General features: G+C 28.5%; 2 protein-coding genes across 3 annotated transcripts in view; both read left to right on the plus strand.

Annotated features, from left to right (window-relative positions):
- The first annotated feature begins 1,384 nt into the window (after window positions 1–1,384).
- Window positions 1,385–4,872, plus strand: LOC113388147 (late secretory pathway protein AVL9 homolog). Its single transcript, XM_026625549.1, has 10 exons — window positions 1,385–1,482; window positions 1,562–1,759; window positions 2,005–2,257; window positions 2,401–2,584; window positions 2,651–2,934; window positions 3,210–3,451; window positions 3,627–3,846; window positions 4,060–4,240; window positions 4,453–4,520; window positions 4,688–4,872. Exons 1-10 carry the CDS (start codon window positions 1,414–1,416, stop codon window positions 4,870–4,872), a joined length of 1,884 nt encoding a protein of 627 aa, XP_026481334.1. The 5' UTR covers window positions 1,385–1,413.
- Window positions 4,873–8,628: 3,756 nt separating this feature from the next.
- Window positions 8,629–27,085, plus strand: part of LOC113387588 (serine/threonine-protein kinase tousled-like 2) — an 83,785-nt gene continuing 65,328 nt past the window's right edge. The window contains exon 1 of one of the 2 annotated variants that reach the window (XM_026624927.1): window positions 8,629–8,941. The gene's annotated coding sequence lies outside the window, so the exon portion shown is untranslated. The remainder of the gene's footprint in view (window positions 8,942–27,085) is intronic. The other variant, XM_026624928.1, reaches the window with a different exon arrangement.

Consider the following 27,085-nt stretch of genomic DNA (forward strand, 5'->3'; position numbering starts at 1 on the left):
CCTTGCCCTTATATAAATGCTTCCATGCTCTCTTAAGCATTACCATTAATAGTATTATGAATCTTATAAATATATATATAAATTATGTACAGATGTACATATATATACGATTTTTTAATTATAAGAATGTATATTTTATTAAAAAAATGATATTAATAAAGCATTTATAAATTTTTTTCTAAATATTATTTCAACCCTTCCAACTACTATTTAAGTTCTCATACATATTTGAAGTATACTCATACTCAGTTTGAAATATGAATTGAATAAAATGAGAAAAAGGAAAATCTTGTTCATCAGAGATGTAATTTTTTTATAATTTTAACCATCAGAGAACCACTCTCTATATATTAATATAGTTTGATAAACGAAAATATTTTTGCAGTAACATGAAAGATCAGTCAAAAATCATATAATGAACTGGAGTATTGTGTGTTAATGTTTTTAATTATTTGAAAATTTATTTTGAAATTAGCTCAAAATTATTTCTTGTACTAAATATTTCATAAGCCCATAAATATTACAATATAGTACTTACAGAACTTCAGATGATGCAGTTTACACCAAAACTATTTTCAAGAGGTTTTAAAAAATAAATTAGATAAAGTTTATCTATTTACTAAAAAAATTGTTCGATACCGATTTAAAACTAAATTTTGTGATCTGCTGTGTATATAAAAATTATACGTTTTAACTACATGAAAATGATCATTACTTACTTCGAAGTATTGGCTTCTTTTTGGTTTTTGTAATTTATTATATTCAATAGCTTTTACATTTTATAGTGCAAAACTAAATTAAATTGCGTCTTTCTTGATTATGCAGCATCCCATACGTACCCTTTAATAATTTTCGATCAAAAATTTTTCGAATTTATTAAATACGAATTAGTGAAATATAAATGGTGATTGCTTGACGAATTCTGTTGGTATTATTTCGCAATTCAGTGGGTAATAAAATATAATTTATTTGTGGAGCAGGAAGCATAAATTCTTTTTTTTTTTGTGATTTCAAAAACTTGAGTATTACAAAGAGAAAATGGGCTATAGTAAAAATATTTTAAAAAATGTTCAAAACTAAAATGGAGTTTATGTTTGGTCACTTACATTTTGTAGTAAATCACATTTAAATCTAAATTCAAGTTTTGTTTCGATGTTTTCGTTTTCAAATATTCAAAACGTAACGGTCCATATTTTAAGTTTGGCTACACTGTCATGACATGCACGTGTGCCGTTGTGCTAATCCCTGAAATGTCAATTGATTTTTTGACATTTGTTATGTGTATTGATTGATTTGATGTACACGGCAATAATAGATTAAAGAAAATAAAATGCACAAATAAAAACATTAATGTTTAAGGTTTTGTCTTACAATGCTAATATTTCACGTATTCTGTAAATAATTGTACTTAACATGTCAAATTGCACAAAACCAATATTACATATTATTGTTATTGGATTTCACCACAAAAAAGGCTGTCAGGTAAATTGCAAATATAATTTGAAGTAAGTGAAAATTATACATCTTTATATTATTGTTTTGATTTTTTTCTAATTTCTAGATAGAATATTCATATCCTCCATTAGAAAAAGATGATAGTTCTGAATGCCCTACGGCTTGGAAATATTTACCTACATTAGCTTTGCCAGATGGATCCCATAATTTTACAGAAGATTCTGTATTTTTTCATTTACCAGGATTACAAAAGGATGAACAGACTATTTTTGGAGTATCATGTTATAGACAATTACCAGTGGAGGTAATATTTGTTTATGTTGTGTTATAAGTGGTACGATAACTGTTTCTGCGATTATATTTGATAGAATTGTCAAAATGCTGTTTATGTGTTACTCATTTTTAGTTTTTTTTTAGACTAACACTCTGAAATAAGATATATTATAATAAAATATAAGGTATAAGATAATATTTTTCTAATCTAGTTTTTTAAATTCAGGTCATCTACATTCAAAATTAGTTTACAAATAATATTTTTTTCTTTTTTAGAAATTAGTTAATATACCTTCTGATGTAACTCGCAGCACTGTTCAAAAATCAGTTTGTGTTCTAAGCACCTTACCTTTATATGGTCATATTGAGATAAAACTTGCATTAATAGCACATGCATTTTTTGAACAAGGCGACTTCAGCCAAACCAAGATATTGCAGGATGCATATCATAATATGAACCAATGTTTTGGCTCAAATGAAATTTTAGAAAAAATAACTATAGGATTAAGTGTCAGAGATTTAGTGTTAGGTAAGAATAGAGAGAATATAATAATCAAAATAGTGTGAAAATTTAAAAACCTAGTAATATAATTATATAATTAATTATTAGATTAAATTTATTTAATTAAGATGGCATGCAACATATTGGCAAAAACAAAATATATATAATAGAAATAAAGACAATTATTTACAGGTGGCGTCATAAAATATTAGTTTTATTTAAATTAATATTATTGGAAAAAAAGGTTGTCATATTTGGTTCACCAGTAAGGCCATTATGTCTAGCCCTATTAACTATATTATCTCTTCATCCCAATATTATAGACAAAGGATTATTTGAGTCGGCAAATACAGGGTTAGTATAGTTTATAAGCTCAAATTATATATTTTTTATTTGGTTCTATAAGCATTTTAATTTTAGAACACTTGATATAAAAAGAAAAATATCTAGTAATAATGCAAATACAGATAATATCAATGCGGAAAAGCAGAATTTAAATAATTCTACTGAATTCATAAATCACAGAAATAATGAAATTGATGGAAAAGATATCTCTGAAGATAATTCTAAAAATAGTCATGATAACAAGGGTGCAAAAATTCCAAATGCTATAAAAAATGAGACTAATTTAGAAGTTAATGATGATTTTTATGATATTAATGATTCACAATTAGTAAACACTTGGTCTGAAGATTCATTAGATGGTAAGTATTACCGACATAATTTACAAAATAATTTAGCAAAATTTTAAATAATTAATGTTGTAAAACTAAAATATCTTGAAATTATTTGAAACAATGTAATTATTATTATATATTATGAATTAAATTTTTATATTACTGTAATCATTAAGATAACCATTTTTTGTGATATTTTTGTGAATTTAATGGTTTTTTTAATACATTAATTTGATTAATTATTTTAGTCAGATAATTTTATATAAGAAAGCAAAATAATTAATATAAATTTATTTATATAGGCGCTGGTGCCAACGTTGATTCTAGAGTGCGAGCTATAGATACTTTAAATTGGGGAGGACCGCTTCCAATTTTTTCAAATGGATACCTCTGCTTTCCATATCTTTCACTACCATATATGGAGTTACTAACTGAGCCAAAAGTAAAAGGATATATTATTGGAGCCTCTAATGTTTTATTTCGCCAAAAGCGAAATCTTGCTGATATTCTCATAGATGTAGATAATCTAACAATGCAGTGTTATGTGAGTATTTTGAGCAATTGAAATGATTGCCTACAAAATTAAAATAATATCAAATTGAAATCACTTATATTTGAACAATAGAAAAATCATTTGGGCAAAACATAATAAGCTGCATTTCTTTTGGCTTTATTTTATGTTTTATTGTCAAATTACATTCCATTTAAATTAATTTTAGGACCCTGAACTTAGAAAACAGTTAACATTGAGCACAGAAGACTTGAGATTTGCTGATTGTTTAGTCAGGAATACTTTCAATCCTATTAACTTAGTATCCGCTAGTAACCATTCATTAGTAACTGGTGCCGGTCACGATTCTACTATTGGTGGTGAAGTTTGGTTGAGAGCTCAATTTCAATTATATTTTATGTCTATGTTACAAACAGCAATGCAGTCAGGTGGGTTTTTATTAATATTGGATCTAATATCTTAATTATAATTAATAAAATAATATTTTGAATAATAATTTTGCACATAGAGAAAATGTTGAAAACTTTATTCCAATTAGATTTCTCAAGATTTATTCTTAAATCAACTAATGATAACTGTATCTCCAGAATGCATCCAACTACAATTATACCAAATATATGTTATTGTAATTGACATTTTAGATGATCCAGCAAGCCTTAATCATTTCAATGGAAACTTTGTATCAGCATGGCGCCGAACCGACTCATTCAAGACCTGGTCAGAAAACTTTGGGATGACATTACAAAATTTGGATGATATTCCTGCTACTCATCCATGTGTTGGCCAACTATCAGTTGGCGATGTCAAATTGAGATTAACACAGTAAGTTAAACCTCGGTTTGAAGTTGAATTTAGTTTTACAACTGATTAAAACATCTTAGTCATCATATTATATATATATATATATATATATATATATATATACATTTGTCATTGTGTTTAGAAGTTTGGTTCAAAATAGATACCTCTGTTGATTATTCAAAATTCAGAAGCAGAAGTTTTTCCATTATTCAGATAATTATTGAAAATTACAGGACCATGCAAAACAGTGAGAGTGGACGGAAAATTAATCTTGCTGTTTCCAATACAAGCAGAGCTGTAGGTATGTGGTATTCTATATATACAAATATATATATATATATATATATATATATATATAAAGTGTGTGTGTGTGTGTGCGTGTGTTTTGATGTTATTTGTTATTATATAGTAAAAAATTAAATTGAAGATACAAATTCAATGATAAATTTAATTCCAATTATCAATTAGGTGGAGCTTTGTCACAAGCACGAGGTGTTTTTTCCAATTGGTGGAGTAGTATAACAACAACGCAAAATGCAATTGATCAAGATGCTATCAGCGCTACTGAAAAGGATTCAGATAGTTTAACAAATAGTTCGTCTATTAACAATATAGATGTGTCAATGGCTCAAAATAAAATCCAGGACGTATAATATTGTTTATATTCATATTCTTGTGTAAAAATTATTTTACATTGAAACATTATCAAGGTATGAGTATCGTTACCCAGTGAAATTTTTAGATTAGTTTGAATATCTTGCCATAAATAAAATTTTACATAAGCTATATACATATATATATATATATATATATATATATATATATTATCTTTTGATATAAAAAAGCCATTTATTTGTTTGATACAAATTTATTGTAATGTTTTTTAATATTTTACACAAAAACTATTTAAACTTGCTCAATTCAAACATTTACAAGTAATTGTTATTTTATATCAGTTAAAAAATCATTTTAGTTTTATTTTTGTACTTAAACTCTAAAGTATATTGTATACTTTTTTATGTTATGATTATATTAAGCTGATATCTTGCAGTTTCTATACCAAATATATAATATTAAACTTTTTTGATACACATGTAGAAAATTAAAGATATCATATAAAATGTCTAAAAAACACTTATAAATGAGATTTATATTTTATTATTAAACTAATTTTTGGTGGAATATACTACTGTAGTAATAATATACTGAAAAAAAGTCTCTCAGATCTATCGTTTTATTGTGATTTTTGTTAATATCTGATATATTGCTATATCTGATCTTACTACTATGTGATGTACCCGTAATTATTGTATTAGATTATTTCTCTTATTATAAAAGAATTTAATTATAAGTTCAAATGGGTGTAGCATTAATTTCTATGATCCATGTGATGGTGTATAATGATTCATATATGAAGGTATATTTTAAATGTGTATATATATATTATATATATATATATATATAATTATAACCTTAGATTTTTATAAAAAAAAATATTTCAAATAAAAAAATACATTCCCAAATAATATTACTTTAAATAAATATGTACAAAGATTGCACAAACGCAAATGACAATATAATTTTAATAAAAGTATTTTTTAATTTATATATTGAAATCTAAGCATTTAAAATAAATGAACTAAAACAAATAGTCGGTAAATATGTGGATATCCCTTACTTAACTTTTATAAATATAATAAATCACTATTTCGACTTTGATAATAAAATACATAATTTTTTCTTTTAATTATATATAAAATAATAATTTATGATAAAAGTTTTATTATTTCAAAATATTTCTTTCTGATATAAATCTAGCTTCATGAAATCAATTCCAGAGTTATGGTTATTTTTTTTTTTATTTTATACAGGTTTTCAGCTTTGAAAAAAGATTTTCAGTCGTACCATAAATATGCGAAGACAAAGTTAAAAATGTAAGTATGTGTTGTTAAAGTATTTGTTTATATTAGAAGAAAAGACTGATTAACATTTAAATATCTTGTATTAACAAGTTGCAAGCATTAGTTAAATTTGTAATTGAAAAAAGGTGCAAATTATTATGAATGTGTTTTTTAGATTTAACATTAGTTTTACAGAAAATATTCTATAATTCGCAACTAATTAATATTAAAATAAGTACATATGCAAAAGAATTAACTAGAATTTTCTATATCATGTTTATCAGATATGATGCTTCAAAGATTCTAATTCAAGAAAAATTACTGCAAGTCTGTGCTGAGCAAAGCTTTTATTTCTTTAGAATATTAATTATAGAATTAGATCTTTGAAATATTATATATTATAATTCATCAGTTCACATTTATTCACTTCCAAAGTTTGGAAAGCGCTGGAAATTTATAAAGCTAATCACCCTTCAATACCTATGCAATGGTGCTTTACTAGGACTTGTTTTCATGTATATTCGTATCGAATATTGTATTCAAGATGATGGCATTTCTGTATTGCGGTTAATAGGAGCACTGGTGCTCCTTTTTACGCTTTCTCTAAAAGCTAATCAATGCGATATTTTATTAATATTTGAAGAGCAAACAAACTTATATTATCTGAAATTATAAGAATGAAATTTAATTAATTTTTTCACACATTTTATTTTAGTTTGTGTTCTAAAAATGTATTTATGTTTACACTATGAAATCTATATATAGTCATACAAAGTTTAATCAAAATCGATGAAAAAATTGCAACAATTGATTATGCAGAAGTAGCCTTGTTTTTTATCTCAGCTTGATAAGCAGTATCGATATTACTTAAAAATATAGATTTTAAATATAAATTGCTCTTTTGTGACATTGCTGCATCAAAATTATATCATCGATATTAGAAAAATTGTAATAAAAAAGAGTTCGTATCAGGTTCACACGCGATTGAAGTAAAACGTTTTTACTATTGTGCGAGATGGTATTCTAAAATGCATCACGAGTGTTACCATATTAATAATAAATATTATTTTAACTTAAGTCATAATACAACATCATATAACCATTTTAAATAATATTTATTAGTAATATGGTAACACTCGTGATGCACACATTCACACATTTATTAATGTCAACCATTATACATATTTATATAATAATTAAAGATATTTATAATATTTGCAAACAATAATGTAATTAAAGTCATACTTCAAATATCACATGATCGATTTGTCATTGTAATCAACATTTAGGACTTGGACCTTCATTAGAGAAATGAAGTAATTGCTGATTAATAAATTCTATAATGTCGGTTCACACAGTGGATTATGTTAAACAACGCCTAAACAAATATGGTTTGCACAATTTCACTCATCATGTAATTGTGTTTGAAGAACTCCATGTAATTAAAATGAAAACACATTCATCGACCGCTAGTATTTACGTATTTACTTTTTTCGCTGGCGATATAATCTCATTCTTTGAGCAGCTGTAATATTTGTCTTGCCTATAAAAATATTTTATATAAACTACGAATAATATAGAAATTATTTCAATAAACTTACGTTTCTTACACGGCGTAAATGTTTCATTTGTTTCATTATTTTCATTATAATTATTTACGGGGGACAGGGTAAAATATTTTTCTGATTCAGGCATTTTTTATTAAATCAAGATTTGTAGTACGATGTAACCTTAAAATCTAATGATCGATCTCCTCGTTGATGTACGCCGGTACGCATACAACAAAAGGTCTCTATTCACTCGACACGACTACTAATCACAATCGACCCGTATAGAAATGAACGAACAGTTCGGGCGTAAAGCAACTTCTGTTGCATTTTCACAGATTTACTCCCTAGGCGCACCTAAAGAAGTTTTACTTCAATAAGAATATATCAAATCTAGATAAGACAATCATTGGGTTGTCCAGGCTGTCTTCCAAAATAGCCACGTAGTTAATAGTATTGTCACAACAGCTCAAAGGAATTCTAATGGATTGAAAAGATTAATAACAAATATTTTATCTTACTAAAGCTTATAATAACAGTGCAAATATAAAACCCATTTAAAAATTTGGTTTTAACATATAAATAAATTATCTTACAAGAAGATTTTTGAATTTAAAGAGCCTATCTATATAATACAATAAATTATTATTTATAAATCATTTGTGGTAAATAATGATAATTATGAATATTTGCCAGTGAATATGTTCAACGACTAGATGTCGTACTAGGCTTTTGTATTCTGTCCTGTTTGTAAGTGTGGTGTCTGGAATGTTTTCACTACTGCTGGCAATGTGTTTCATAGTCGTGTAGTGTCAACCCTGAATGTGGCTGACTGCCCCCTCTCACATCTCGTAACTCGTAACCCGGGTCTTTGCCGGTAATCTCGTCACCTATGCAAAACAAATTAGAGCATTCTGTGATAAAATAAGAAAACATGTAGACAAACCATGGATTTGTTTTTCTTTATCGACTTAGAAAAAACTTTTGACTATATTTCTGTGTGTTTACTTTCGATGCTATGCTGATGTGACATAAGTGAAACATTCGTAATCGATATAATTTGATTTTAGTGACCGTGCAGAAAGGTTAAATCGTGGTGCAGGTAGCGATTCGGTCGCCATCTTCAACTTTTATATTTTCTCCTAAGTTTGTTCATAAAGTAGAAAAATATTGAAACATGCATGTTAAGTGTTTGTGTAATTAAACAATTGTTTATGATAAAATTGGATAACATTTGGCCGACTTGAGATCTAGATTTTTCTGGATCTGAAAAGGTAAGTTTATTTATTTATTAATAGATCTAATACTGTAATTTGCATATGTTAATGATGAACAATTATCCGATGACGATTGATTTAATGGAGTGTAAAAAAATATTTGATATTGCAATAACTGTACACACTTAAATTTGGTCGTTCATACTTTTCGACTCATTGGCTTAATTTATTTGACATTTGCATTGATATTGCGACACATGCTCGCGTCATGTTTAGTTATAAAATGGTAAAGCAATATTTACTTTATATTCTTTTCTGTGTTTAAAGACTTTTTACATCCAGTCGTTTTACATATTTTCTGTAAAAGATCGGCAAAATATCACTTGGGAGGGATCGAGTTTTGACAGATCTTGTGCATAATATATAATCAGTAAAAAAACATTCGAAACAAAATTAGTGGCAAACCTATAATAAACATATTATTACTTTAATACCAAAATGGACAGATTTATGTTAATGCAATTTCATCCACTTTTTAATTTCTGCCTATTTCTGATTTTTTGCAATAAATATTATCAAGATGTGGGACCATGACGTCATTTATTGTTATTTGCTAAGAGAAATTAGCTGTGTTGGCATAGCCGTCTTGTATGATTTGTTGAATGCTATTCATTAAAAATATAAATACTTTGTCGGACGTCAATTATCAGAATATCCGTTACGTTGGCAGACATTGTTCTTGTTTAATAAATCGTATGCATTCAATTTAAATGGAAGGAAATTGCGTATAGACGATCAGCATCCTTAACACGATCATTAGCAAGTTTTATACGGACTAGTTATTGAATTTTGATAATTGCATTAACATATTTATTATTGTCGTCGAAATGTATATTATTAAGCGTTTATTTTTAAAAATTATATTAATTGAATTTGAAACACTGTATAGAAATTATTTTTAATCTCTTGTAACAGTGTATTTGTGTTTTGAAACCATTTTAATCTGTCGATTGTTGTGCTTTGTTAACCAAAAGGTAAATATGTAATAATTAGTGGTCTGCCCGAAGGCAGGTCCACAGTATGAAAACGCCATTACTATTATTAGAAGGCAAATGCTAATTAATAATTAGTTCGAAATTTTCAAATTACATAGTTTATATACATACCAAGACAACGTTTTTACACAACTATGAATAAAATTATGTGTATTGCTGTATAATGATAATAATTTTGTTTCACATCAATTTTAATCTACTTTAATAACACAATAATAAAATATCTTTCATGCAAAGCCAAACAAATAAGATACTAGTTGAAAGTGGCATTTTGCCTTGAGGTAAATTGCTGGAACTTCCCGTACCACAATTAAACATTCGAGCAAAAAATTGATAATACATAAATTTTGTTTAATGAAATAACAATTATTTTAAATGTTTTCAAATAGATGATTATAATTACTATATATTTATTTGTTCAAATAATATACAGTGACGTTCTTATCACTCAAAACACTTGAAAATGTTTACATTAAGAAGGAATGCTGAACGAATCCATCTGAGGATATATTTCTTACGAGTAGAATAACGCATGTGAAATATATACAGTTTTAAACTGAATTATAAATTTAAAATTTATATTTAAAGTGATAAGTAAAGTAAAACTTTGTATATTTTTGAAAATTAAAAAAAAATCAGAAGATTTTGAAATTCGTTTGAACCGTATAAGTGAACTTTAAAATTTAAAAATCTTGGTACAGAACCCAAAAAAAATTGTAACATAATTTGTTCTGGTTATTGAAATATCTATAAATTATCTGATAATTTGATGTGAATATGTCTAATGATTAATTTAGACCACCAAATTACTTTTTTTTCACATTTTCCTCTGTATCTCCGAAACCGCTAGACCTGCCTACCCAAAAATTTAACCAATTCATCATTTCGTCAATACAAATAAAATGTTTTTCATGAATCATTCGAATCGGCTGCTCGCTTTCCTCAAAAACTGAATTACCGTTTTTGCCACTTTTTGTCCCGTATCTTTGAAACAGCTAGACCTGTCTTTACCAAAAACTAATCAGCACGTCTTCTCATCATTAGGAATCAAATATTTCTTTAAATCATTCAAATCGGTTGATTCGTGCGCCCGAAATCGTGAACCAAAAATTGTATCCAAACACACACACATACATCTAAATTTTTTCTAAGGTATGTAAATGTTGAGAAACCTTCAAAGCGTGAAGATATGCAAAAATTTTCATTTTCGATTTTTTTGCGATTACTATAACTTGCCCTACGGAAAGTTGATTAGTGGTGTACGGCATCCTGCTTTAAGGCAAATTGCTTAAACTTCCCGTACCATAATGAAATATTCGAAGAATATTAAATGTTTTCAAATATATTGTTAAAAATACTGTAACTTTCATTATTTGTATTTTACAGAATATAAAGTTTATAAATTGGACTATGACATTTATATAAGTTTACATGAAAAGAAAATGAACAGGACTTAACGAACAGAGTTAGAATGAAGGATCTTATCTCCTCATATTTCTAAGAATTATATGAACTGAATTGCAAAGTTATAATGATTTATTTCAAGTATATAAGTGAGCTTATTGTGAGCTTAAAATTTTAATTAAAGTTCGAATTATTTTAAATATCCAAAAAAACAATTTTTGGAAATTAAAAAAAAACAATTGAAATAAAAAAATTTGCCTTCACCAAAAACAATCATTTTGTCGATACAAGCAAAGGGTTTTTTGAATCATTTAAATGGGATGCTTTGTTCTCGCAGGAACTGCCATTCTTTGTTCATTTAGTTCCGTATCTCCGAAACTCTTGCATATGTCTTTTCCAAAAAGTAATCATCACTTCTCCCCATCAGTACGAATTGAATGTTTTTTGAACCATTCAAATCGGATGCTTTGTGCTCTCAAATATTCCATTCCTATCTTCTGCACTGTATGCTCCATATCTCCATAAACGGCCGGACATGTCTTCGCCTAGAACTAATCAGCACGTCTCCTCATCAGCAGGAATTGAATGTTTTTTGAACCGGTTGATCTGTGAACCAAAAATTGTATCCATACATACACACACATCCATATTTTCTAAGGTATGCCATATTGTTCAGATACCTCTGAAACGTAATCATATGCAAACATTTTCAATTTCGATTTTTGGACTATTTCTATAACTTACCCTACGGGAAGTTAACAAATAAACATCCCAAATAAGAGTCGTATATCTTACTTCTTTAATTTAGATTCGTTTCAAATTCTAATACAGTAGGAGTTCCTTGTTTGCGCTTTCTTCAATCATTTTTTCGCTCTTAGAGCCCAAAAAATGCGACCTAATTCCTATATTCGCGGCTAGAATCAAATTCAACATTCTTTGTAAATGCCGATATAAGTCACCTTCCAAGCCTTTGGCTTAGCTGACAAATAAAATCAAATGATTTATTTCTCATTGAATAAAATATATTTCTCTATAGTTAAAATTCGACCCAAACCCCAACATGAAACAAAACATTCCCAGCCAATTGTTTCAACATGGAATAAAAATGTTACAAAAATGACAAAGAATCTGTACAATTTATATATGAATACTGAACAGTCCATGTAACCAAGTTTTTTACCTTTAGAGGCAATTTCTCATCCGACTGTTGAGTATCAGCTTGAATTGGAAAAGCTGTTAAAAACTGTGCAGAGCAAGAGAAAATTACAAAGTTCTTCAAAACATTGTCTTAGCCAGAACCTAATTAATCACAATGTTCAAAAACTACAATTAAAAATATTTTTTTTATATTCTTATTTTTCTATATTATCATGATGTATTCTTATTTTGGAGCATGTCCCCCCGAATATAAGGAACTTCTACTGTATCTAATAAAATTTTTGTAAATCCAATACTTGGTTGAACTGTCACAGCCTTTAACGAACTTTGAGTAGATTTATTAAATAACTTATACTCTAATGGAAATTAACGTAAATGCTATTATACATTATTCCTTCAAAATTGATGTTGTTGCTTGTCTAGATCTGAAAATAACTTCATGTTTTGCATCCGAAATATTTTTTCTCTATAAGTAACGTTTGATTTAAATCGATTAATAAATTATGTAGACATATAAAATCCTCAAAAGTTGCAATGCAAATGGTGAAGGGATGGCTTTGTAAACGGTGGAAGTTTGACAAATGAATTTTTTAGTTATTCCCAATATAAATTTCCAGAATTTATTATTATATATTAATTACTCAGACGGTTTGTAGGTTAAAAGTTTAAAGTTTTCATATAAAAAAAAACTCTGAAAATATATAATTTTATTTTCTAAAAAGTATACATGCCTGGCGAAGATGATGGTCAACCATTTAGTATGCCGCTAAATATTTGATTTGTAAAACATAATCAATACAGGACCTGAAATAAAATGTATTATCACGGCGCGGTTAAAATAAAATAATAAATAAATAAGTAGTAAAATCTTCTAGGCTTTCATTAAGTCACAGCCGTTGTATAGAATTATTTGTTAGAAAAAAATACACTAAAGCTAAATTGCTTTATTACAAATAGTACAAATTTTGATATTCGTGCTATTGATATATTATTAATTTTTTAATTTTATTAAAAATATACAGTAAAAAAATAACCGAGTTCAGCACTTACAGCATAAACATGATTTGGTCATGATTTACTAAAATATGCTATATTTGAAGAGATAATGTGCATTACTAGAAAATTAAGGAAATGAAATACATGTTTTATCATGATTATTATATCCAAAGTGAAAATTCATTTTTAATATTAAATTTTTGCAAAAATTATATTCCACGCAGTAGTTTTTGGTTGGCTTTTTGCTATAAAAATGTAAAATGCTATTGAATCCAGAGAAAAATTTATCTATATGTATGGAATTGCTTTGGTGGCATTTTGCCAATGGCAGATTTGCTCAATTTCGCATTTGTCGATTAGAGCTGATAAAGCCCCGATAAAAACAATTAGTTAATACTAACTTGTGAATAACAACACATGATATCGTTAAATTTCGAATCTGTGTATAAGTGCTCATGTTCGGCCAGAGAAAAAAATGTGTCGTTTCGTGACGTCTGTTATTTGCTTCTCAAATGTCACGAAAATGATTCGAACCATGGTTTTCTGGATATGAAAAAGTTGAATTTAAAAGTGCTCATCATATGAGATCATTGGAGATTTCCAAGATTAGAGAAAAATGAAGGAAAATATTAATTGGCTCATTGCATTCCCAAACCTAGTATTCATCAATAAGGTTGCTAAAGTTTGGTGAGATATTAAAGTTTGTTTTAAGATTTGATGATTATTATATCTCAAAGCCCAAGAATTAATTTGATGGTCTATTATTATTAATGAGACACTACAAAATAAATACCTTGCACAGAAATGTCAGTTTTAACCAACATATTTAGTTAATTAAGATAGAGCTAGTAAAGCTTCATTCAATTATGCCTCAAACTTTTATAGATTCAATGGAAAACAAAACCATTTTTGCATATCCCTTATTTATATCTGGTATCTTCAATTATGCAACATTATGGTCGTGGAAATGTGCTACAACTATAAGTATTTCAAAAGTAATGGCACTATAGTGACTAATAGTATAGCAAAGTATTCCATTTGGAAAAAACTTGCACAAGAAACAAAATTACATCCAAAAACCAATGTGTGTGTATTTGCTTTAATCTTTGCAGTATATATTTTTGTAAAATGTCAGAATAATCAAAGAATGAATTGAAAGACAATTCATGTTTATGAAGAACGATTATTTTTAGCTTTAATTTAGTACATAGTATTTTTCTTAATTTTAGTGTATTTCACATAACATAGGAAATGGTGCACTTCGAATTTAAAAGACCTAGAATCTTGGTTGTAATAAACTTAACAATGTAGATTTTACAGCACACGAAACATGATATAATATAATTTTTCGAAATAAAGGAAATTGCGGTATTGAAGCTCTCGTACTGTATCACAAATTGTAATCTAATCCTGCAATTACAAAAACAATGTTTAAAATCACGGACGTTACACTACATGAACTGCTAGTCTTCATATGTTTTCCGTTGTATGTAGTCCTCAAACATAGAAGGATATGTGACGTTACATGTTTGAGCGAACATTGCCGACGACAATCACGGACTCTCCCGATTGATCAAATGTTATTTGCCATATGTTCCGTGCCTAACATAGGCCTTATAATATATAGACCGATTTTAACAGGTGGATTCGATTTTATGTACATTTATTTCACAGAGAAATTATTATCATTTCTTGCAAAATCATCAGCTATCACAATTGCCATTATATGATTGAAATAAAACATGACATATGGCATTTAATCAATCGAGAGAGTCCGCGATTGTCGTCGGCAATATACGCTCAGTCATCTGAAGTCACATACCCTTATATGTTTGAGCTCTTATTTTGCGCTCGACTAGCAGTCCATGTAATATAAGATCTATGTTTAAAATTCATAAATTAAAAGGCAGTACATTTTATCTTCGATGCATGTTAAATATCAAAATGGATCCTTCATCCCGTATTCTTGAAACAATTACTCAATACTTAGCAGTATAAAATACTTCATGTATCTGATTTCCAGATAATTGCTTTGTGAAAACCAGAAATTAAAATTATATTTTCTGATTTATAATTTCATAAATACATTGAATATAGATATGCAGATTTCAACTATCCACCTGGTAACCAAAATTCATTTATTCATTCCGTTGTATACCAGCGCCTAAAACTAAAAATAGTTTCGCATTGAAACTTGGGCACATCAAAGTTATGCTACTAAATGTGAAAAAATGAATTGTAATATTACATAAGCATCAGACATATAAATTGCGTGGATTAACATATTTTTTTATAAAAACAACCCTAACCACTGAAGGGTTGAATGTTATAAGTTTGTTATCAAGTTCCTTAAAAGGAAAGGAAAGGTTCATATAAATTTAATTTGTGTGTATATAGCTCTCGCTCGTACTTCGTTGCTAGAACGACGGGGCTTGTTAGAATCCGAGTTCCCGGGTTCGATCCGTCTTCGAGCAGCCTGTTGTCAAGCAGTAGTGACAACTTTTTTCACTTGGAAATATTGATAGCATCATGTTTCCGGGTGAAAATAGTCCTAATCCGGCATATTGCTGCATCAATATTCGCCCCATCACATAAATTGTAATAATAATTATCACACATAGATAGGACAACTATTTGGGTGTTGCCATCTGTATAACCGACCAATATTAAGTGTATTACTAAGTCAAATTATCACAATTTATATGACTCTTAAGTTCTGATTGCTGTTTAAAAATTAATATAAATAAAAAATAGTTCATATACATGTTATTGTTTCAGAGGCTGATGGGGCTGTCACAAGATTTGACGTTATGAGTGACCGGCGTTGTTATTCCGGTGGCGGTAAGTTTTTTTTTACAACATAGTGTGAATAAGCGATTTCAATTATATAAATTCTATATAAAATTGTCTACATACTTGCAATTATGAATTTTATTCAAACATAATTCAGCTCATGAATTTTTAAATATTCCTATTATTTATATTATTTCTCAATTAAGTTTATTCAGGCAATGCAATCTTGTATAAAAATTACTCAACTGTTTTAACTTTAGCCAAATGAATAATTAATCATTGCAGTGCATTGTCTTGACGCCAGTTCATATGTAAATACTTTTAACTTTTCAATTATGTTAATCTGAATAATTTTTGAATTACTTTTAAAAAATTATATACAATCGATACAGTTATATTTGAAATGTTAAGATCGGTTGCTACAAGTGTAGAAATGAGTTTATAAGCTTTTTAATAATTTAGTAACACAAATCATGAACGAATTCGTAATTTTTAGTAATTTTGACTTTGGAAAATGGTTTTGGCACTTTTTCGCATCTTACTTCAATTCTTATTCAATTGTTCAAATCGGAGTCTCTTGGAATCGTGAAAAAAAACTGATATCCAAAAATACATTCATACATTATTATTATACACGCATGTAACTTTTTTTTAGGCATGCAAAAATTATCAGAAGGGCTTGAAACGTAGTTATATATTTATAGGAAATTTAAAAATAATAGTTTGTGGAGTTACTTCTGCGTAATTTAGCATCAAGTGATAAAGTAATTCTCATTGATTTTTGTCAAATATTAATTATTATTTATCGGAATATTTACAAAACCCTATAAAATCAAACTTCACTTGCAATAATCAAACGTAATCTATGAAAAATATATTTAATCACTATAAATACTTACGTACCCATTTTAGTACCAAATAAATTTAGTTTAATGAGCGTATTTGATAAAAAATACTAACCTGTAATAACGTATCGTTAATAATTGCATCAAATTTTATTATTACTGATAAAGGCATTTATATTATTCATTTAATATTAAATATTATCAAAGCCATGCAGCATTCTACTTTTTGTGTTTAAATCAGATCAATTAATATTTTGAGTATCAAACAAATTTTAATTATCAATAACTATTTCTTTATTAACAATCCCATGTTTTGAGTGTTATTATTGAATTAAAAATCGCCTTCAACCATTGTGTACAAGTTTTCTGTTTCACGTATTGAAAAATATCATTAATGCATGTCACCTTTTCATATTATGTGGAATTTATATTGTTTGTTTTTACAGGAGCAGCGGTGAAGATGGAACACTTCCAAACCGCTCTTGATCCACGAAAACAAGAATTGCTTGAGGCGAGATTTACTGGAGCTCGGGTAAGTGAATTATTTTATTATTAAAAACGATAGGGTTTCATTAAATATGCTAGATTTTTAATTATTTATTTTTGCGTGCAATTTACAATAAATTTCGTGTAAGAACTGAAAAAAAAGAAATGCATTAAGATAAGATGAATAAATTTAAGTTATAGTTGATATTTTACGTCAAAATAAAAATTGTTAGCAATAACACATCGTGAAAAAAGCTATAGGAGTAGCTAGTTGTATATAGATCATTTGTACATCAGAGACTTAAGTACTCTAGTCTGCTCATAAGTAATATAATTTATTAAGTAAATTACATTAATAAGTTTTATTATTATAATAAGATCATTCATAGAGTGGGTTTAGTAAGTAAATGGTGTCGGAACAACTATGTCAAAAATAAACTAAATTTTCAATGAATTGCTATATTAGGTGCTATTCGACGAAATCGCTGCAGGAAATTTTCAACAGATACTTTATCAGCAATATTAACCCGTTAAAATAAATGTTTACTTTTGTTTCAACACTAGTATTGTTAAAAAATTTCTGTGGACCGATTCTGCTGTAAAAAATATCAATGTTATGGCAAGGCTATGTTACGTTTCAGTTTTCGTACAAAATGCTACTAAATACTGTCAAAATGTATGTAATGTAAATGTATTTGCTGTGCGATCAGGTGTATTACAAATAAAAAGCAACTTCACTCATATGTTATCAAGCCATATCTCAAATATCCAGTTAATAACATCATTTTTTTATATTTGTGCGTTTCCTAGGTTAGGTTTTCTATCTAAACGCCTGACTGCATAGCCGTTAGGCCGTTTTTAGTACCACTTTATATGAAAACTGCTACATAACATAGCCTTGCCATAACGCAGTAAACGTAGATTCGTCGCCTGATCCACACTTTTCGGTTGTTTTTGAGTCGAGATGATTCACAATAAATTTCAGCCATTTTACCTGGAATAAATAAAGTTTATCACTTAAATTGGTTGAAAGAAATTGAGACGTTTATAATAAATTCGTTGAAAATAATTTAATCCCCTATATTTTTACTATAACCTGAAAAATTGGGAAGCAATCTTGGTGTGTTTGCTTTAATGATGATCAATGCGCAAATATCATGAAGGAAAAATACCTTATTTCTTAATTAAATATATTTTAACTTACAAATTATTTTTACAACAGATATTTCCATATAAGATTTTTATTCATACTAACAAAGAACGAACCTGAAATCGCTGGCTGTCGTGCTAATATTAAATTATTTTATGGTCTTAAATTTGGGACTTATGAAATAGAGACCGAATTTCTAATAGAAAATTTTGCAAAGATAAGTGCAATATCATAATAAGAATAATCGCAAAACGGTTGAAAAAAATGCAACAAAATTAATTGAAGTAAAAAATTAATAAATGGAGGTTGTGAATCACAGAAATAGTAGGAATACTAGATGAATTATTCTATTAAATATTTAGAAATATCGTAGTGGGCTTGAGATTTTAAAATTTTAATTGTATTGTGGAATTCAAAAGTTGTACTCCTAACCGTCAATTGTGTCAAAAAAGTTACAAGTATTGAAGATTCAATAGTCTTTGATAGTCAAATGTCTTGCATTGCTTTTGAATTCACAAATAATGAATGGACAATAATTTTTGTTAAATCATTCAGTTTTTATTGTCATATAATCACTACTCTTATTACATCAAACACTGTGTTTCATATTTTCGAACAATGTCAAAGTATATGCTTTCATGAAACCACTTCAAATATCATTCATAAATTTTAATTCATTAAAAAAATTCAATTGCTATTCAATTCAGAGATTTGTTATTATTACACGCTATTTGCTTCTGGTAACATTTTCAAATAAGCGCGGGACAGTGCATATGTAAGATGCTCGTGCTCTCTATAGTCCATATTTAATATTATCCAAAATGATATAAATTAAATCCACTTTTTAATTTGTCACACTTTGCTATAGTATCGACATTGTATAAAAAACATTTATAAATATAAAATACATCACTTCATGACGGACATCACCACAGAAATTGTAAAAAAAATTCATATTTATAAAAACATTTAACTTCTTTTTTATATCCACATCATTTAATCTCAGCCTCAATTGTCAAAAAATACTGTACGAATAAAATAAAAATCCCGAGAATACTCTAATAAATAACATGACACTACTGCACTACATTCACTATCCAGCATTATATCCACTGAAACAGAATCCGCAACATGCACCTTTCCCAACAGCGGTCGCTCGCCGACTAACACAACTGATTCATTTAGAAATGCTCTGCGTAGTAGGAAACGGAACTGACCCGACCCCGCTCGAACACGTCCGAGTGAGACGACACAAGACAAGGTCGGTGTGGTTCGCTTTTGTTCGGCGTCATCCGCTGTAATTCGGATTCATGATCGTTGACTTCTATATAAATAGAAAGTGCGATTGCGAGATAACACAGTCTATCAAACGTAATAACCGCTTTATCTTTTTTGCTCGTGCTGTCGCACTATGACGCGATAAATCGTTAATGGACGCTTATTAATGCTTTGGTAAACGTTAAAAATAAATATTTATTATGCAGCTTTTAAATATATTATTTTATCATAAATATATTAGTAAATGAAAGAAAAAGTGTTTATATCTGCTCTTTACAAATCATGAGAAGAAATATTTTGAAAATGGCTTTCGCATTTATTTATTGTGGTAAATGTCAATGTATTTAAAAAATAGGATTTTTTTTTCAATAATTCAGGATAAATACAATGCATTCATGAAATATAAACAGTCTATTCAATAAATTGCTTTAAATTATTATTATTAAGCAATAGCCCATATGTCACATATGTGCACACATGTATATTATAAAAGTACATCTGTGTATTTTGTTTTTATCTGGTAACACTAAAGACTATGGAATAATCCCAAACGTGCATGAGACGATGTATATATACTGTTGCTATACGCGTGTTATAAATATAACTCATTAGGTTAAAAATAAAGGCAAGTTATGACGCACAACTAAGATTATAATTCTAAACAAAATGGAATTTTATCAACGAATAATCAATAGAGAAAAATTAGTTCTAACATTTTATTTTTCAACGTAACGTGCTTTAAATTGTTTATAAATGGATTAATTTTGATAAATATGACGCGTATATATAAAAAGAAACAAGATGTGGAATTAACCAAAGCTCAATAAATTCATGAAAAATATGTGTAACTCAACACATAACATCGATAATTTCATTTCTTGAAAATCAAGTTTTATTACACTTATTGTTTTTAATTTCTACTTGCAATCTTCCCACGTTTTTTTTTTTTCTTAACCTCCATATCTCTACGATTCTGAAATACGAGTAGATTATTTCTTATCGCATTTTATATTTATAATTATAATATAAATATAATAAATATTTTCAGAAATATATTTAATAAATTTTAAATGTGATTGAGCAAATATTTGTTGGATAATTGAACTTCTATTAATTAAAGTCCCAAATTTCTCAAACCTGTGTTTTTTTAATATCTTCTATATTTATCATGGATAAGAAAATGCAACGATAGTATAAAAAGGTATTGTTCATAGTTAAATTTTGAATATTATATTTTTATACTATTGTTACATTTTCTTATTTATGATTATTATAGAAAAAAATAAAAAAAAACGAGATTGAGAAATTTGCGAGTTTCAAATTAATAGATGTTCAATTATCCAATAAATATTTGTTCCATCATATTTAAAATTTATTAAATATTTTTCTGCAAATATTGATTATATTCATATGATAATTATAAAAATAGAGATAATTAAAATATAATTTTGGTAAATTGTTAACTTCCCGTAGGGTAAGTTATAGTAATTATAGTTTCTGAATATTTTGGCATACCTTAGAAAAAATGGATGTATGTGTGTGCAAATACAAATTTTCGTCGACGATTTCGGGAACACGGATGAAGCAATTTGAATAATTCGAAAAACATTCGATTCGTATTGATAAGGAGACGTGCTGATTAGTTTTTGGCGGAGGCAGGTCTAGCCGTTCCGAAGATGTGGGGCAAAAAATTCCAAAAACGGTACCTCAGTTTTTAAAAAACGGAGCGTCCGATTTTAATAATTCAAAAAACATTTTACTTGTATTGACAAGATGAAGAATTGATCAAATTTTCATAAGGGCAGGTCTAGCGGTTTCAGAGATCCAACGAAAAAAGTAAAAAAAAAAGCCATTTGGTGGTCAAAAATGGTCATTAGACATATGCACATCAAATTATCAGATATTTTATAGAGATTTTAACAGTAAATATAAATTTTGTTTACATTCCTATGGGTTCTGTACCTATGTTTATCCGTTAGACAGCGACGCGGCGCTTACGCGCTTTACATTGTGTCTCTTTGCAGTTAAAGCAGTACGATTGCTTTGAAAAAAAGTTCAGATCTTCCAAAATATGTCAAAATAAAGAATTTTGTTTTTTAATTTTTTTTTTTTCAAAAAAAAAGTAATTTTTTGTCCAATTTAGTTTCTCAAAAATCTGATTTTTTCGAAGTAAATTTTTTTCAAAAATGTTAATCGTTTTTAAAAAAAATAATAATTTTTGGTACGGGAAGTTCCAGCAATTTGCCTTAAGGCACGATGCCTTAATTGCCTTAAGACAGAATTCCACTTACAGCTAGTTTATAATCTACTTCAGATAAATCTGCAAAAACAAATGTTTTAAATTTCCTATTGATTAAATCTTGAAAGAATCAATAGAAGACATCACTTTCGGAGTTGCTGTAATTTGATTGGCTGATTATGTGCCATGACATTATGTTTAACTTATTGACAGTGCCGGCCCAGCACCGAGAAATATTTTGCCATGGCAGATTCGCCATTTAATTCAAGTACGTTGTGTGTACTCTAAACAGCAACTCAGAAAGAGATGTGGCAAACGCAAAAGCAAAAGCAAAGCGCTAAGCATTACATATCAGCACTAAAGCAGCCGCAATGTTTCGCAGTTATGGGAGAGTTCAATGATTCCGTGGCACTTGGTTGCGTTTGTTGCGCGGCCAGACACATACCGTGTGCCCACGCTCGCTGTAAACCAGGTCGTATCACCATAATACGTAGACATCATCGCCAGCCACATTGCACCAGGCATTCTTAAACAGTCGTATAAGAACTGCTTTGTTTTTTTTCTTTTTTTTTCTTGTTGATCTACTGGATTTTTCATTATATTACTTTCTTCAAGACTAATATTATCAGGCTATTAGTATTAATTACACGAAATTGTTTCTTCGTCATAAATATTGTTTTTTGTTTGATAACAATGAAATGGTGGTCATTACCGGCAATACGATTCTAGCTCGTTTAAATTTTAAACTGCAATTGCATGGTTCATTACGGGGAATACGATTTTAGCTCATTTAAATTTTAAACTGCGATTACATGGTTGTAGTAGAGATTTACAAGGAAGCAAATTATTATTAAGCTGCTAGATGATTTCATTTATTTTGTTAAGTATTGTAAATAGTCTTATTTCTTTTTTAGCATTTAGAATAATATAAGATTTAAAAATGTCCAATTAAACAAATAATTTTTGAATCAATACTATAAAACTATATATAACTTCCAGAAGGAGAAATTTGTTTTCATCAAAAAATCCGATTCGCCAATTTTGTTTTCTCGACGTTTCAAGCCATTCTGAGACCAAATTTGGAAAAAGTATGTGTGCGTGTCAACAGATTATTTGATTTATATCTGATAAACTCGATCATTCCAGAAATTTAACAAATAGAGTATTTAAAACAATACATTATTATTAACGAATATGAGGGGCCTATACTCAGATAATATAGAAGAATATCAGAATGTTATGTTACGGCGTTACGGGTCTATAATCATATGAGTTGGTAATCGCAAACAAGGCTATTTTGCCTTTGCTGCTCGATCGAATATTTCACACATAAAACTTAACCCTCAATTGGCTCTAACGTCAGAAGTTTAACTTTGGTCAAACTTTACGTATATATTATCAAAATGACATAAGAAAGTTGCACTGTGCGTTTTGTTGGTTAGATTTTATGCCTGAAAAGCTCGATCGAACAGCAAAGCTTTTTGACAGTTCGTGACTACCAACTCATACAATTATAGACCCGTAACATAACATTGAGCACAATTTGTTTTTTTTTTTATACACTTTTCTTATTGAATTAACGCGATGAGATAAAGCGATCACAACTAAATATCAAGTGTTTTTGATAAAATATTCATATTTTTTTTGCAGAACATGTCATTTTTTCAGTACGGTAACAGTTTTCATTTGAATTCGAAGTACGCCTATCCATCTATTTTGCACGTTTTCGATCTTACTTGGTTTTTGAAAATAAACTTTTTTAGCGAAATTCATTAATTTTGCATTTACAAGAAGTTATAAACACTAAATTATAATTTGTTTATATCTACAATGACATTTTCATTGTTTTACTGTCAAAATGCAACACTACAAAATGTATGTACAGAAGAACTTATCAGCACCTCAGTTATACGGATTCGTGATTATCCGGACTACCAACAGCGACCAATTTACATGTATGTACATACCTACAATTCGAATTTTTGCTTGATTAATGCTGCAGTTTAGTATTTGTATATAATGTATAATCTAATTTTAAGACACTATGTAATACATAAGGAAGAGTTAATTTCTTAATAAACTTTGATTTTCGTTGATGTCTATGTATGTATTTGTTGTTTTTAATAAAAACACAACCTTATTCTTGATACATTCGATTATCCGAATGCCCATCGACAACCATTAGTCCGGTTAATCGAGTTGCTACTGTAGTTACGAATTCTTAATAGTTTGTGCATATGATGATAGATATGTGTAGATATGGTAGATAAGATGGAAACATTGAAAAAACCTGTGATCAAAACTAAATTTTATGTGGATGTAAGCTAATTTTGTTTGAAATGACAAAACAAGAAGCATCATTGTTTTTAAACTTACTAATTATTTTTAATTAGTGTTTTTATATAATTGAAAGCGTGAAATAGATATTTTGATATTCGTTTTATTATTGAAATAAATTAAAATTCTTATAATGTTTTAAATGTGTTTGATATTAAATATATTAATATTTATTTTTTGTTTAATGTGTTTATTATTCATCATATTAAAAACAGTCGAAAATAGCTTGTTATAGTGATTTTCGTTTACCACTTTTTTTTTAATGCGAAAATTAGTTTTTCGAGTTTTACGTTTTTTTTATGGAACCTATCCTCCGTATAAAACGCGGGATAGATGTAATTAATTCGTTTTTACTGGTTTGTATGTATCGCACTCAAACTTCGATCTAATAAAGAAGATCATGAATCTTATTTCATTGCTGGCTCGCCATTATAAGCTTCCTGTATCACAATAATATGTTTTTTTGAGTACAATACTTAACTGCAAGAGATTGCGCAATATCCTCGGCAAGGGTTGACGAGGTCAGATTTAATTGGGAAGCGCTGCATTACAGCTTTCATCGTCAGCAGGCCGCAGTAGTACGCCTCAGTCACGGAAATACATATAACCGTCTCGCCCTCGCTCGCAAACATCGAACTTGTCGTTGATACGATGTGATGTCGACTAGTGGTGAGGTGCCTCTCTCTCGTCGCAACACTCGTCTTTTGGGATTTTGTGATCGCTCCCTGCTGATATTGATCCTCTCTCCGCTCTAGCTACTGCTAAACACAAAAGCTTTTCGGGTTTTGGCCGATTCCACATTACATGTACATACCGAGTTCCGCTAGCCATCGTACTTCCAGGACACCTCGCTTGCTAAGAAGTTGAACTTTCGTCAATGAGAATAATTATTCCACAAAATATCAAATTGTATGAATATGTTGTTCCTTCTACAAGGATTTTATAGGAAAAAGCTTTTAATTTTACATTTTCTTTCTTACATGGTCCTTAATATGCATATTTTCGAATGACTTTGCTCTCAGGGGCTCAAATGCTTCCGAATTGATAAAAATTTATCTGAAAATTTTAGCTCTTAATATTAAGTGGGTATTCTACTGTAGAAGCATGAATTTCGCCCGGTTTTTGAAGCGCTGTATAAAGGAAACAAATAATATTTTTACTATCCATTTTTTTATCATTTGTTTATTGATATAAGTTAAAAAAATAATTTTTGTTTGAATGACGGCAGTTTGAAAAAAAATAATTTTTTTTCATTTTTTTTTTAACAATTCCGAATTTTTTAAAAATATTAAATGAAAAGTTATAGTTTTGGGCAAGGTCCATGCGATAAAGCGATGTATAGAGAAGATCCTCTCCAAATTTGAAGTAAATCGGTTCATTAGAACTCGAGATATCCTTACTGCCAGCTCGAAAAAAGTAGTTCCGAGAAAAACGCGTTCAAAGTTTTGATTCTCGGTCGGACCTGAACCGAGGCCACGTCACTAAAACAGATATAACTCAGGAAATAATAGTAATTTTGAAAAATCCTTTTAATGACATATTTTTGAATAACTAAACCTTGAAAGTATGAAAAAAAAATTTTCGATTTTTTCAAAATTCTACAGTAGAATACCCCCTTAACTTTAACATAGTCCGCACTCCAACCAAAGTTTCGGCTTCTTCCTACGTAAATACACTTATTTTATAAAATATATCAATTTTTTGTTTTAAGTAATTTTTTTTCTATAAAACAAATGGAATTTTACTCATGTTATTTCCATAAGAAACTTTTGGTTGGAGTGCGGACTATCTTAAAGTTAATATAATTTTGGGAGCTTTTGAGCCCATGGTAGCAAAAAAATTTAAATATATCCATTATAAGGACCACCCTAAAATGTGTATAATCTTGTGTATATGTGTGCAAACGTTCGTACAAATACTTAAAACGTATATTACTTTTGACGAGCTAAAATGAAAGTAACCATCTGAGAATAGATAAATGTATTTATAGTACTCCACAAATACTCCGTATTCTAGGAACATATATTTCAACGTATAACTCAACAAACAGCAATTCAGCAAATTGGAATTTATAAATCTATAGAGAATATTTCCAATTTAATAATAGTGGTTTTCATATATTTAGTAGTAGATTTAATAATATATTTAGGAACACGGTTACTAAATACCATGTACACTTGTATAATATCAACATTTGAATGCAATTGAACATTTTGCTATCGAGAATTTTGTTAACTGCCATTTTTTTAATATATAGTAAATTTGACACCTGTTCTGAAATGGACAACAAGTAAATCTTCTGACAAAGACTTTGAAAATTGACGTTTGTTAATGTAACATAAATTTATTTTTCAATGTTGCCCTGGCAGTGTTGTGGCGTAGTTCTCTGGCAAGTGAATTTGGAAGATCCTTGTGGTGGCTTTTGTAATTTCTGAATGTGTTCGTATATCATCCTTTATT

The sequence above is a fragment of the Ctenocephalides felis genome, unplaced genomic scaffold, assembly GCF_003426905.1.
Source record: "Ctenocephalides felis isolate EL2017-DRISC unplaced genomic scaffold, ASM342690v1 CF-g0.4_SCAFFOLD_03572, whole genome shotgun sequence".
Classification (NCBI taxonomy): domain Eukaryota; kingdom Metazoa; phylum Arthropoda; class Insecta; order Siphonaptera; family Pulicidae; genus Ctenocephalides; species Ctenocephalides felis.

What these genes read in the sequence shown, in the direction of transcription:
- LOC113388147 (XM_026625549.1), top strand. Translation starts at nt 1,414, where the DNA reads ATGTCAAATTGCACAAAACCAATATTACATATTATTGTTATTGGATTT. An exon ending in ATAGACAATTACCAGTGGAG is followed by an intron (nt 1,760 to 2,004) that starts GTAATATTTGTT and finishes TTTCTTTTTTAG; the next exon opens with AAATTAGTTAATATACCTTC. An exon ending in CAATACAAGCAGAGCTGTAG is followed by an intron (nt 4,521 to 4,687) that starts GTATGTGGTATT and finishes ATTATCAATTAG; the next exon opens with GTGGAGCTTTGTCACAAGCA.